This window comes from Motacilla alba, chromosome 8 (assembly GCF_015832195.1).
Source record: "Motacilla alba alba isolate MOTALB_02 chromosome 8, Motacilla_alba_V1.0_pri, whole genome shotgun sequence".
Lineage (NCBI taxonomy): Eukaryota > Metazoa > Chordata > Aves > Passeriformes > Motacillidae > Motacilla > Motacilla alba.
Window position 1 is genome coordinate 16,288,162 of NC_052023.1, and position 14,066 is coordinate 16,302,227.

The window sequence follows — 14,066 nt, forward strand, 5'->3', positions numbered from 1 at the left end:
AAAGGACAACCTTTCCTAGGACAGAGACTGTCGCAGGGGTTGCAAATCAGCACAGCTCAACACAGGCAAACAGCTCCATGCAGATCTGGAGCCCCTTGATCTCTGTTTGGCATACTGCACTTGCCTACAGGTGCTGCTAGGACTTCGTCCACATTTTTCATGTTTTCTGTGCTACATGATTCTGTGCTGTTTTTTCAGAAAGCTTTTGGGAAAACAATGCATTTTTCCTTGTGAGCAGAGTGGAACTGTGGAAAAGTAACAGATGGTGAGCACATTTAAAGATCATCAGCCCATAACCTCATGGCTTATCACCCCGAGATGCCCTGAGAAAATGGGCTATGAAAAGAGAGAAGGCTGATGGATCCATGGTAAGAATCTGAAGCTAGCTTATGTTTACAGCAAAAGTATCACCTTGGGGAAAGAACAAAGTGAACTTTAAGAGTGAGATGGATGATGGACACTGAACTGGGAGAGGTAATGGTGGATCAGTACACTGGCATTATGCAATCTCGTTCTTTGAGCTCTTTGTAGGAAAGAAAAAGAGAAACCTTAACCTGGTGGAAGGAAAACTACACAAATTCTTACAGCATTTAAGGAGCTCCAAAATTGTTATGGAGAGCTAGCTATTCAGATGGATTAGGGATGGGCTAACATTGAGAGCCAGTTCAGTCCCCTGCAACAAAAAGGCAAGGTCCCATGGGCAGCAGCATTATCCCAGCACCACAAACTGGCAGTATGGCACCAAGCACCACAACATTCAGCCCTTACCATGACCAGCAGAGATTAAGAGATAGAGTTGTGAGAGAAGGTATTTGATTTGAGTCCCCTCAATACTGCAGCAAATCTGTAGTGCCTACTAGGTACTCCTGCCACAGCTGATTAACAGTACACTCCTCCCTGCAGCTTCAGTGGCCAAGTTTACCGTGGCAGTTCTTGAGGTCAGGCAACTTCTTGCTTGGCAAGATTCATGACTGCTGCTGCTCACCTCTTCAAGCCTGAGCTTGTAACCAGGAGCACCTGAAACAGTTTTCTGCAGCAAACACTTATCTAATGATACAGTTTTGGCAGTCGGAGTCTTAGGCACATTCCTATTCTTATACCTTAATGCAGGCTGCTGAAACCCCACTGAGACAAACCAAGCAAGCTCAGCACAATCACTATTTGAACTCCAGCACAATCAGCTGAGCAGAAATGGATGGGTCTCAGCAGGCCATCTCTCCACTCCCAGAGCAAGATAAGGGGAGAGGGAAAATCCTGGGTGCAGAGGAAGAACTCAAACTACCTGAACAAAATCTAGCTCATAGGAAATGGGAGTGATGATGTATTGTAGGAGAAGATCAAAACTAAACTGAAAATAAATCCAAGGCTTTATTATCTGATGAAAGATCCTGCTTCTTTCGTCCACAAGAGGAATGAAGACTTGTCACACTGTTGTTGCACATGTTGTTCCTCAGTCATTTTCTGAGCAGATCAGAACTGCACCGGTTGCATTTAGGATACATAACAGGAAGATAACAGCCATGAGTCTCCAAAACGCCAATGAAAAACCTAAGATTGTGAATACCTTAGAATAAAAACAAAGCCATATTCTTTGCACCAATCAGTAATACACTGTACTGGAAACAGGACTGAGTCCTTTTTAGTTCAAAATATCAAGGCTACTTCTACTCTTATAGCTTGATGACAGGAAAAAAGAAAAGCAACTCCAGAAAGCTTGCAGTGTCCAGCAAGTGACAGAACTCTTGGTGCTCTCCACCATGTCACCAACACACCAGGTCAACTGAGAGAGCAGTGTCCCTTCCCAGTGTTCTAATGCTGCACTGCACATTGTGCATCTTCCTGTCCAGCTGATGCACAGCGACACAAACAAGTTCCCACTGGGTGCTGCAGAAACAATCTCACCTACCACTGACAGCTATGGTGGAGGAGCAAAATTAAGCCCTATAAGGACACTGCTAAAAATAATCAAGTTTAGTTCTGCAATTAGAGTTGAATATAGTGAAAGCTGCAACTTTCATAAAGACAACTCATGATTAGACATGATGTCATGCATTAAAAATTTAATCCAAACAACTTGTCTGTTTCACTACAAATAGCAAACTTGAATGTCCTGGCAAACTGTAAGGACATGATTTACAAATACTAGGTAATATTTGGATCTTGCATTATAAGCAGTGCTCCAGTCTTTCTGAGAAATAAAAATGACTTCATTCTGGGCTTAGCTTGGTCATTTCAATAGACCAAAACTTCATTAGAGACATAAACCATAACTGGACACATTGAGCTCAACAGATACAAATTTTTGTTTTGGTCACAGACCACACAATTAGCATCCACTCTTAATATTTCCAATAGCTCTGAGGCTTTTTGCTTTATGGTACTGTTAAACTTCCAATCAGGACTGGCAATCTGGTATAACCTCACAGCTTTTTGAACTCTAATGGCTGTTAGTATTAATAATCATATGATGTGCAGATTCTGAAAAGCAGTTTTGCTTTCCTTTCCTTAAATTCACATAACAAGTAATTGGCTACTTTTTCAAAACTGCTTTACCCTACCACCTAACTGTTCCCCAGGGCTCTACAATGAAACTTGACCCTCTCTTAACTTTTTTTTTTTTAATCCAAGTTTGAAAATTTTCCAAATGAATGCCATTAACTCCATGCTTTATGTGACAAGCAGCTATGACAGAGAGCAGGCCAGAGGATTGTGTACACTTACAAAGAAAACTCTTCGGATTCCAGGTGCCAATCTTTCTGTTTTTAGCTTCCAGACCAAAGGCAAAGGAGAGTTGAGAAGAAACACCAGAGGCTTCTGATGAATATGCACAGATGAAATTGGATTCAAATGTAATGTGACCTACAGAAAAACACAGAAATATGTGAATACTTCCTGGAATTTGAAGCAATGAATCAAAAGTAATTTTTATACATATATATTATGATTTTTAGCATTCAGGCCTCTTGACTTAAGATTACAGACTAATCTACTTCCACACAAGTCAGTCAACAGAGCACAGAGAAAATAAAATATGAAACAGTTAACATTTGCTCTATGCTTGCAAAGCACTGCTAAAAAGAAAACCTTGGCAAATGCTGATGAAAAATATCTTAGGCAAAAGGTCAAACCACTAAGCTGAGAGTTGGAGAACAAGGAGATAAAGAGAATTGCAAAGCAAACTCTGATTTCTGGTTTCTAGATGGTAGTCTACAAAGCTGGCTTATATAAAACCTCATCTGCTGATTCTGTTAAGGGCATAAATCTAGCCTGCAAAACAAATAAAATTAAACAAACAAAAACCAGGAGGAACAAATCCAGAAACACAAGCAAGCACTACATTACTTTATGGAAGGAATTCCAAAAGAAATTTTAACATACACTAGGGAAAGAAAATGCCTGTGTTCAGAGGCTAAAAAGATACACAGGGTAAATGAGCAAAGTGGACATCATGGAAGTGAGGCAACCTGTTAGAAGTGGCTTTGAAACAATCAGTTTTTAGTTGCTGGAAGTCCCTCCTGCCCAGCTCCTCATATCCCAGTACTGCCCTTCTAGAAAGGGTTCAGTGTTGGACAAAACCATAACCAAACACACGACAGAACAGCCTGTCCTTTTTTAGCATATACAGACTTGCAATTGATATTAAAGTGGTTTTTGTGGCACCTAATAAGCTGTTCAAGCAGTCAGGATTTAGCTTGGTACTTCATCCCATGCTATAGGAAGAAACCTCTAGTGTGCCATGGAGAGATGATCTGCCACAGACTGAGCAGGGAAGCTGATGTCCCACCATACTGCTGACAGGCAGGTTCCCTGACAATCACAGCTCTTCCTAAAAAAATGTATAGAGGAAGCAAACATGAACACAACCACCAGTTTGAGTGGTGGCAAACAGAAATGATCACAAAGATAATTCAGAATGAATTCTGTATCCTGCTAGAGAAGAGCCACTACGTGTAGTTCATTGCATGATTCTTATACAGTGGCAAACAACCATTAGTTTACCAGTAAAGTAAATGGAGATTCATCCAGTAAACTAACTAGATGAAAGCTAGAGACCAAATTGAAAACTAGGTACCTATTAATGTTGAAAATATTTTCCAAAATAGACAGTAGGGTGGTTTTAGTTTGCTTGGTTTGGGTTTTGTGCTTTGTTTGGGGTTTTTTTCTTTGGTTGGTTGATTTGTTTTTTGAGGTTTTTTTGAATTTTTTTCTTTTTTATTTTATTTATTTCACCTTGAAAACTTCACCATCACTATAAAGTCAAAGCCAGGCCCTGGTCTCAGGTCCAAGACAGCAGAAAGACATTTTATGACTACTTAAGAACTTGCAAAAAAGCTAGCAAACAACTGGCTGTGCTCTCACACTAACTGATAGCAATTGCTTACAAACAGAATGCACCAGATTCTGAAATGCCACTGACCAAAGGTGTCCCCAGTCCCCACAGTGACACACACCAAACCCCACATACACACCTCTGGGAGCACCGAGGACATCCCTGTCCTCCTCTTTGTTAAGCTTGATTAAAATTGTGGGAAAACGGAGTAAATCCATATTTGTACTAAACCCAAGCTGCCTTAAAGAACAATCTCCTCTCCTGGCCAGCAGCTGGGCAGCGACAGCCCTGCCTGCAGGAAGGTCAGGCAGTGCCATCTTGTGCTCTCTGCAGCTACCTCTGGCACCACCTGGCCTCTCCAGCAGAGGACACGGTGGTATTTACACATCTCATAAAGAAAACACCAAGTATAGCAAACTACCAAGAACCACATTTCTCCCCATTTCCTGTCTCTAAAGTACCTCATTTTAGCAAACTGCAAGGTGGTGCTCTCCATTCTAATGGGAGGACAGAGACCTGAAATGGCAAACAGTCACGTTCTTAGCTACAGAAACCGCTTTGCCCTGTCAGCTACAGAGCCAAAGTAGTTCTGTTAGCTGGAAATAAGAGAGAAATTATTCGTTTTACAAGACTCCTGCTTTGTTGTTCTGTCTAGAAATAGAGAGGTGAAAGTAAAAAGGAAAAGGTGTTTAGAACCACTATTAAATTCACGACAATTAAACGGCTTTCATTAATTCTTGAGGCTTTTCAGCTGTAATCACTGCTAATTAATAATAAGCTGTTAAAACTATTAAATGTAATTACCTTGTTCTGGGCTTATGTTTTCTAACAAAACAATCAAAACACTGTAATCTCAGTTTAGTAAAGTAGTCCAGTTAAATCTTTTGAAGTTATGATCTCAGAAATATGAGTTCAAATTTCATGCTGATTTTTTTCAGCTTCAAATGTTGGGTGCATAAAGTGCACCCAACCTACTTCCATGCCCAATAATAACTGTTTTCCTTTGATCCTAGATATTGATGAAATTACTTGTAATATAGTTTGCGTGCTTAAACAACCAATTATAAAAGCCAGTAACAATCCTCTTGCACTGGCCAACAGGAGCACTCAGCTCAGGCTTGCGTCCTGGCTGTGTTTGTGTCAGAATGTCAAATCAATGTAAAAGATTTGGCTCTTATTAGATAAAACCTCCATTATTTATTAAAAGCAGGAATGATACAATACATATAACATACTCTGAAAACTTCATCTCAGAAACAGCTAGGCCAAGCCCTTTGGGTAATAAGGAAATGGACAAGTACCTCTGTTTCAACTGTTCTCAGACAAATTTGTTCAAAACCAACATTTATCAGACAAGACAGATGTTTTAGACTTCATGAAGATTTCTTCCTGTTGTTTTAGTCACATGAGAGTGCACAGAGCAATCATACTGCCTTAGTGAGAAAATCAGAGACTCTTTGCAACTGGATCTACCATCAGACTTTGTAGGTGCTATTCCCTCAGCTTGTAAAATTAAAGATGTATATAATGCACACATACATTATTATTTCCATATGTGCATGAAAACAAAGTTTGAGCTGTATGCATAAGTGGTGGTGTATCTATCCATGCCTTTGGCTGAATCTGCAGGATAAATTATTCTACATAATCAATTTTCCTACATCTCTGCCTGAAAAGTGCAGATCCTTGGGAAAAGCTAAAGGACTTCAACACCAAATCAACTTTTTCAAAACTAAATTAAAAGCTTCTGTGCAAATTTTATAAATAAAGGTGATTTTGTATTACTGCACTCCTCAGTGATGCTTATAAGTAAGAAATAAAACACATAATGAAAAATTCACGTGTCTAGTCCTTAACTTGAGAAAGAATATCGTTAATGTGACCGTGCTTCTGCAGCAGCCTCCATCACTATACTCCTTAGCATACATATTCCATGTCACTACCCTTGTTTACATAACAAAGTACTCAGAAAAAAACTGAGTCTCGAGCTAAAAAAACAACTTGGTTCTACAATCTGGAAAAAAAAGCCCCAGAGCTCCACAAAAACTACTGAGGACCATCTTGGTCATCATCTCTTTCATAACCACTTTCTGCTTCAGAGCTAGCACTGCTCAGGAACCTACCTGCTGGGTAGCCAAGTCTGAATGTGACTGTTCCCACTGAGAAGTTGTACAAAATTAACACACTCCCAGCGTAACCATTTCCTTCCTCGTATTTACAGTTGCTCCAACATCACTGTCAGCACTCGACGATACACAGCAGTGGCATCTGTTATGAGAGACTTTCTTCTGGTTCTTGGAAAGTTTTTCAAGCAAACTGCTGAAGAGTTACCAGCACTCAAGATCTTTACACCAAAACCCTGCTGCCAAGCATTGGGTTTTTTACATTGCATAACTACAGCCAGTGGGTATCACAGGGAAATTTCAGCCCAAGTACGACAGCCATGCTCAGAACAGCTCACCAGAGGGGTGTTTATGTGAGGGACAGTGGTTTGAACTGCAGAGTCCAAGTGAAAGCCTGGACTTTAACTATGCATCAGAGACATTTAAATGCCTCTTCCCACTCCTGCTTCAGAGATTGAAAGGCTTAACAGGACTCTGAAGTGTTAAAAGTCATGACATCAACACAAGTTCAACACTTGAGCAGCACCAGCACCTCCAGCCCAACACCAGCCCTCTCTTTAGCTGTGCCTCGCTAAGCGTTCTGCTGCCACTGCCGTGCTCCCACTGACTCGTCCCTTTGCTAACTTCTGGCATGGCTGCCTCCATCCACAGCACTGCAGAGGGAGATCTTCATCCCTACTCTCTCGACAGCAATCTCAACAAAATACCATCTCTGCTGCAGTGTCCCCACTATGGCTCTGGTTATACCATGTACTAGCTGAGTCCCAAGTGATGCCCCTCCCCTGGACACCTTTCTGTCTCAGCTCAAGAGCTATTCAAGACACATCCTTTCTCATGGCTACAGTTCACAGTACCTTTAGAGCACAACACAAATTGATAGAAAGATACTGAATTGCTTTAAACAACTAGAAAAAAAAAGTTTCTAATTAATAGCACAAGACATAACTATAAATTTTCCCTTTCTTTTTGTATTTTCACTGGCAAAATCCATATTATTAAATATTTATGGAAGCCTTGGCCAGAAACTCCATCAGAAACTAATCCTATGTGTGTTCAGTGCTGTAAAGAGTGTTTTGAAGTCACAGTGTAAAACTCTGAACTCACTGAACTCTGTGGTAAAGTTCCTAACTTTTTTTCTGAAACTCCCCTATAAGCTTCTAAAAAAAACAACAGATATCCAAAAAAGGGACATTCTCCACCCATTCCTAGATTTTCAAAGAAGCTTATAAAGCACACACATTTGGTACTTCTCAACATACTACTTCATTCAAAGTCTTCTGCATCTCAGGCAGCTCTGTGATCAGTTTGGTCAAACAATACCGAAAGAAAATTAAACCAGAATCAGTAGATGGACTTCGACATTTTTAGGTCACCTAGTCCATTTAAAAAGCAGCTGCTATTGCTTTGCCCATATTATTTTAAAAACATATTTAGAGACAGCATATTACCCAAGCAGACAGCACCACAACAGTACAGGAAAATAAGTCAATGTGGTCCAACACATTCCTCACTCCCAGTGAAGGGCTCGTTTGATCACAAAGCTGTTGCACAGCCAACATTCTCATTGTGCAATCGATAGCTAGGCCAGACCTTCTGGGCATGTGTGTCAGCGATGGCCCCCTCAGCAAGGCTCAACTTCAGCAGCTGTTTGTCAGAGGAAGCTCCTCTTCAGACGCACGTCTGGCCCCCTTTGGCACACACTCCTCCAAATAATACATGACTAACTTGTGAGGAATACAACGATTTGGTCATAGCTGAAAATCATAGACTACAGCTATTCTGAAAATCTCAGAACAAAACCCACACATTCCTCTTTAAAGCATCCAGGTACAAGGGGGATGTGAAGCCCAGTGGCTCTGTCCTATTTGCTAGAATGCATTTTTCCCTTCATGGGCACAATGCCCACCAAAGCTCTGCTGGCACTGCTGAGCCCGCTGCCTCCGTCCAGACCATGCTGGTCACTGCTGCCCGCACATTCTGCACAGTTCCTTTAAGGTCTGCAGCAGCAGCAAGGTTAAGGCGGCTGCAGAGGCTTCTGTCCCCAGAGATCAGTTTCATGGAAGGCTGAGTATCACCACAGAAACCAACTACAAAAACAGTCTACGGGCTCCTGCCCCGCTACTCTGGTAAAGCAATTTGTACTATGTGAAAGGCAAGGACACAAATGCTGAAAACTGATCAAAGTAAATGCTGCTGTTAAAGTACCATTTTGTTTTGCTGACTTCAAGGCATCAAATCACAGGCTCTGTGTTTTGTTCTAAAAAGATGAAAGCTAAGTGCCAAGGATTTGTAAGGTTGAATTAACTATTCCGGCATGAAGACCTTTAGATAAATTCATAGCACATTTTCCAAAACAACCATTACAAATCTGTACTAAAAAGCCAGGACAAAATATGCGGTGTTGTATTGAATTACACTGTCTAGGCTTGGACAGCTGTTCTCTAAAAAAGAAGAAAAAATAATTTTAACTCTCAGATCACATAAGTACATTTTCTGACTTACAAGTGATGCAGTAGAGACAGATTTATGACATCTTAACCCATTACTCTGCTGCAAGGACTAAATTAACTCATTCAAAGCAGGTAAAATTTAGAGCTGAAATATGAAAATTTACAACTATCTCTGCCCTAAGTGTTCTCACTCCTTTTGTTAATACAATATTTATAGAACATAGTTTATTCTAGTACTACAAGTCAAAGAAATTTATACGAAGAAACTTATTGTTACAGTTCACTTGTGTGTATCAGTATAGGAGATCTGGAATTTCTACTGAAATTCACTAGAAAAAAACATAATGTTAGTACATTTGCCATAATATAATTCAGTTAAGGATTAATCCATTAATCCAGCTCAGCTGGATCTGGTGAGATCTGCTACTGCACCACTTTTCAGAAGTGTTTATCAAGTACTTTGGGAAGGATCCTTTTCTTCTTCAAATAAAACTAAAGAAAATGCATACTCTTTAGACAGGGACTGTGATTCAAAATGGAATACTGTTTTTTCCTCCCCTCATATTTCTGCTATGCTCACTGAATATTGTGTTACAGATTTGATACCAAGCCAGCTATAGTAGATCACAATACCCAGCTTTTGAGAGCCAACAGTTTCTGAGAGAGAGTTTGCTGATTTTTCCAAGAAACTCAAAATATGTTCACATGGTGTTACTGCTTGAATGTAACTTTGCTTGCAGGGTTACATATTTGCATTCTTAAATCAAATGATTATATAAGCAGGTTTCTAAAAGCACAGAAGATCTTACTACTTCTCTTCTGGGAAGGTTCTCCAATGCAGACTCTTTGTTCAGAGAGGGCACACACCTATTTTTGAAAACTCACCTCAGCAATCAGACAGAAGATCTTCAAAACACCATCAGAGAAACTACTAACTCCAGGGAAACTACAATGTCACTAAAAGCAAGAACTCATATGCACAGAGTTACTTTTTCTTCCCACAGAAACCAACACTGTGCCACCTTCCCAGCCCTTGCCAGGGACACACCGTGCCACCTTCTCTCTGCCAGAGCAGCACTCATGGATGCTGCTGGGGCAGGGAACGGCCTCTTTGGGAGAGAGCATGGAGGGAGCTGCGAAGCATGGGGCACAAGGGAAGGAAAGACCTATTCCTACTTCCAGGATGAGGCACAACTCAACCCTTAGGGAATGGATCTGAGTCCCAGGTAGCATCTAGCCAGGTGCATGGGGGACTGAAGTTTATTTCCAAGGCTCATGTAACACTCTAATTTTAAAATCAACCCTTTGCTTATTTTACCCTAAGTACACGATTGCAAATAGATTGGCATTGCCTGGACCTTCTCGCCCACACAGTACTAGAGAATCAGATTGACTAAACAGCAGTTATAGCTCAGTTTTAAAAATCATGGGAAAGATTCACCCCTGGCATAATTCCACTGAAGCTACTGGCATTAAACCAGAGACTGATGAGGTCCCATACATTACTTTATGAAATAGAGAATACTATTGCACAATCTCTCGACTTTTACAATCTACCACCCAGACTGGAAAACTAGGCTCCATAAAAAAGAAGATAAGAAAACAGAAAAGTTGATAAGGACTGCCCAACTATGACCTGTGGCCCACTGCACTCTCTTCATTAGGTACTCTCAAAAATCTTTGACCAAAAGGTGTTCAAAAACTCATTTCCCCTTCATCCCCATTTGTCCTACAATAGGGGCTAAAGAGCAGGGTGTGCTGTGCTAGACACAAAGAGCTTAAAAATCAAGTCCTACAGCACATGAACATGCCAACATCCACTAACAAACCATTCTGAATTATGCATGATGTTCCCATTATTAATATTTCAGAGGAAAATCAGAGAATCACAGAACAAGCACAGTTGGAAGGGAACCTCAATGATTATCGAGTCCAACTCCTGGCCAGCAGCATCCCCAAGAGTCACACCATGTGCCTGAGAGCATTGTCCAAACACTTCTTGAACTCTGTCAGAGTTAGGGCTGTGACCACTTCCCTGTGGGTTCCAATGCCCAGCTGAGTGAAGAACCTTTTCCTGATATCCAACCTAAGCCTCCCCTGACACAATTCCAGGCCAGTATCTCGGGTCACTGGCCACCACGAAGACAGCAGTGCCTGCCCATCTCTTCCCCTCATGAGGAAGTTGTAGGATGTGGTGTGTCCCCTCAGTCTCCTCTTCCCTAGGCTGAGCAGACCAACTGACCTCAGCCACTAAACAACAGCCCCAAAACATGTGCTCAAGACAAGAACTAAACAAAGTCCCTTCACCTTCAGCAGCATCACCCTTGAGTTTGGCACCTATTCCCTGTAGAGCAGCACAGTGTTTTTAATGAATATCTAAGGCTTCAGAAGCAGCTAGAAAACTGACCTGCCCATACACTCACTTCATACTTGTATCCAACAGCTGGATGAGAGAGCCCTTTAGAACAAAAGCCTAAGGGCTTGCAGCATAGTCAGAAATTATCTGTAGTTCTGCCTCCAGCGTAAGCTCTGGTACATTTCTTGCCCCAATATTAAATGACCAAGCTGAGGGTCTGTGTAATAGGATGGAATTGCAGCACATTTAGATCTCCTCATGTGGCTTTGTAATTCGGCTGTTCCACACAACAGACTAAAAAAAAGCAAATTACAAATAAAATTTAGTACTATAACATTATCAAAAACATCATGTGCCAGATGAGTATGCTGTATGACATTAAACATACTGCTCTGTTCCTGGCAGCAGAATTGCCTGCGTCTGGTTCATAACTGGTGGTTTCCTGCACCAGTGATACTTACTCCTCAAAAGTGGAAGAGCAGGCAACCATGCTGGTAAGGTTTTATTGGAAATGCAGTGCCTGTTCAGAAAGCACCACAGCTCACACAGCATCAGAAAATTCTGACACAAGGAGACATTACAAAATAGTGCTTCTAGCTTCAGGAAAATGTTGGGCTATTTCTGCCCACAGCTTAGTCACATCATTTATTTTCAGACAAAAACATAGCAAATTAATTTCTGATGTTCGTGCGTTGTTATTCTAAGCTGGAGCAGCCAAATGCTAATAATTTATGCAAATACCTGGGTAATAAAAGCTATTCCTGACACAAATAACTTGGCAAATATGCAGGACAGTTACTGAAGCCCTATTTGCAATAGAAAGGGGTATGACTTTCCCAGTGCAAGAATAATAAGAGTAAAAACACTTGAGGGTTTGTATAAGGACAGAACACAAAGGGCAATAAGTGTATTACCATAAGTCATACTAAGACAGTTCTGTAACAATCATCTTGAAAGTATAACCCAAAGAGTTTACTGATAAATTTTATGTAGATATCATACACACACTGCCTATGTTAGCTTTGTTTACCTGAATTACACAAAATCCAGCTTCCCCTGTGCATACATATTTCAATTCAATTTTCACTTAATGTGTTCTGTATCACATGCTTTGAGAACCAGAATTCTCTTTCTTCCTGAAAAAAGAAGATTTTTCAAAAACTTCTGTCTGCAGCAAAGGAAGCAGTCTCTGCGCACGCAATTCTGCTCAACTTTGCCAACCAAATGTAACTTTCACATGACAATCCCCACTCTGGACACCTGCAGAGCAAGGGCTGCCCACAGTGACCAGCCCCATGGTTTGGTCAATGGAAAGCTGATGCCCATCAGTGCAAAGCTGGGACCCCTTTGCCCATTCTGTCTGTGACTTGATCGAGATGCTCAGGCTTCCCAAGATTAAGTGAAACCATTTGTGCCATCTGCCCTTCTGCAGATCAGCCAGGCTTCCCAAAACACAGTGCTTTGCTCAGCTTTGCATAAATCTGTAGATGTCAATACCATTTACATGGCATATAATGAATCCTGAGGGGACAGTCTTCCTTTTATGTGCTTTTGTGGGAAAATTCCTTGTTGGCTTTAGATCTGTTTAAGGGCAGAAGATCTGTCCCTATACACCACAAGTACAGCATCTCCCCTACTGCTGCTAGTGCCTATTCAAAAAATAGTATAATCACACTAAGTTTTGCTTTAATAATTATGGTAGAAGACTCATGCAGAAAGGAAACAAATTTCCAGATTATTTTCTAGTCAACATTTATTTGTACATATATCACAGATCTAAGTTTTCCTTCAGTGCATCGCTTGAGCTGCAAATTTTAATTTGCCTTCCCTTCTCCCACCCCTAAACTATTACTAGGTAGCTGTGTAACAGGGTATCCAGTGCCCTGAAGAGAAAAAATGGGTGTGGAGGCAGTAATTATGTCAGAGGATATATGAGTACATACTAAAAAGCAGCTCCTGTCCCAAAGGAAAAGCTTCTTAAACTGAGAGATAAAAGACATATGACAAATATCTGCCAGGACTTTTCCTTAAATGCATTTGGGGCCTTCTAAACTAATCTACACAGGCTATTTCAGGTAAACACAAGTTTCCACTGCCTGTATTTTCAGCAAGTTAGATACATGCTAGCCACCCAGCAGAAATGACAGAGCTGCACTTATGTATCACTAAAATATTGATCCATCTTGACTCTCAACAGGTCCTGTTAGCCCAGGCTCAGTACGATGCTAACACTGAATGCTAGGCCTATTCAGAGACAGTACTAGCACTGTCTCATCTCCACCAGGTCTGAGGCTAGAGCTGACACAGCAGGTCTCATCTCAACTGCAAAACACCATGCAGATCTAACACAGCACACAGTGTCTAAGAAACATCATGGCAAACCTGGTAAATGAAAACAGAATTTCCAAATCTCAGGGCGTATCCTTAATGATTTCACATCATACTTTCCACTGTCTCACAAGCTGCAGGTGGGGAAGGGGAAGAGGCTGAGATAATAGGGCTTCAGACAGGAAGTAAATACTAGAAACAAACATGAAAAAGATGACAGAACGATTGCAGGGCAAAGGGTTATGCCATTTGAAAGCTTCCACACACAAAAGAGTTTGGTCCTCAGGGTTTGAAGGTAGACCACACATAGATCCAGATGACCGGAAAAAAGAAACTTCATTCTACAGGTGTCATTTAAAGAGGCACTGTCACAGAGAAAGTGTAAAATGCAGTGTTCACATCTTTACTGGACATGCAAAACTAAATTGCTTTCTAAGCCAGGGTAAGGAACAGCATGTGTGCATAACTCATAAAAAACA

The 14,066-nt window shown here is 41.0% G+C and overlaps 1 protein-coding gene across 2 annotated transcripts in view; it reads right to left on the reverse strand.

Annotated features, from left to right (window-relative positions):
• The window catches only part of TGFBR3 (transforming growth factor beta receptor 3), a 113,341-nt gene that overhangs the window by 45,532 nt on the left and 53,743 nt on the right, over positions 1–14,066 (reverse strand). For both annotated transcript variants that reach the window (XM_038143687.1, XM_038143685.1), the window contains exon 4: positions 2,722–2,859. In XM_038143687.1, coding sequence (XP_037999615.1) covers positions 2,722–2,859 — 138 coding nt within the window. The remainder of the gene's footprint in view (positions 1–2,721; positions 2,860–14,066) is intronic.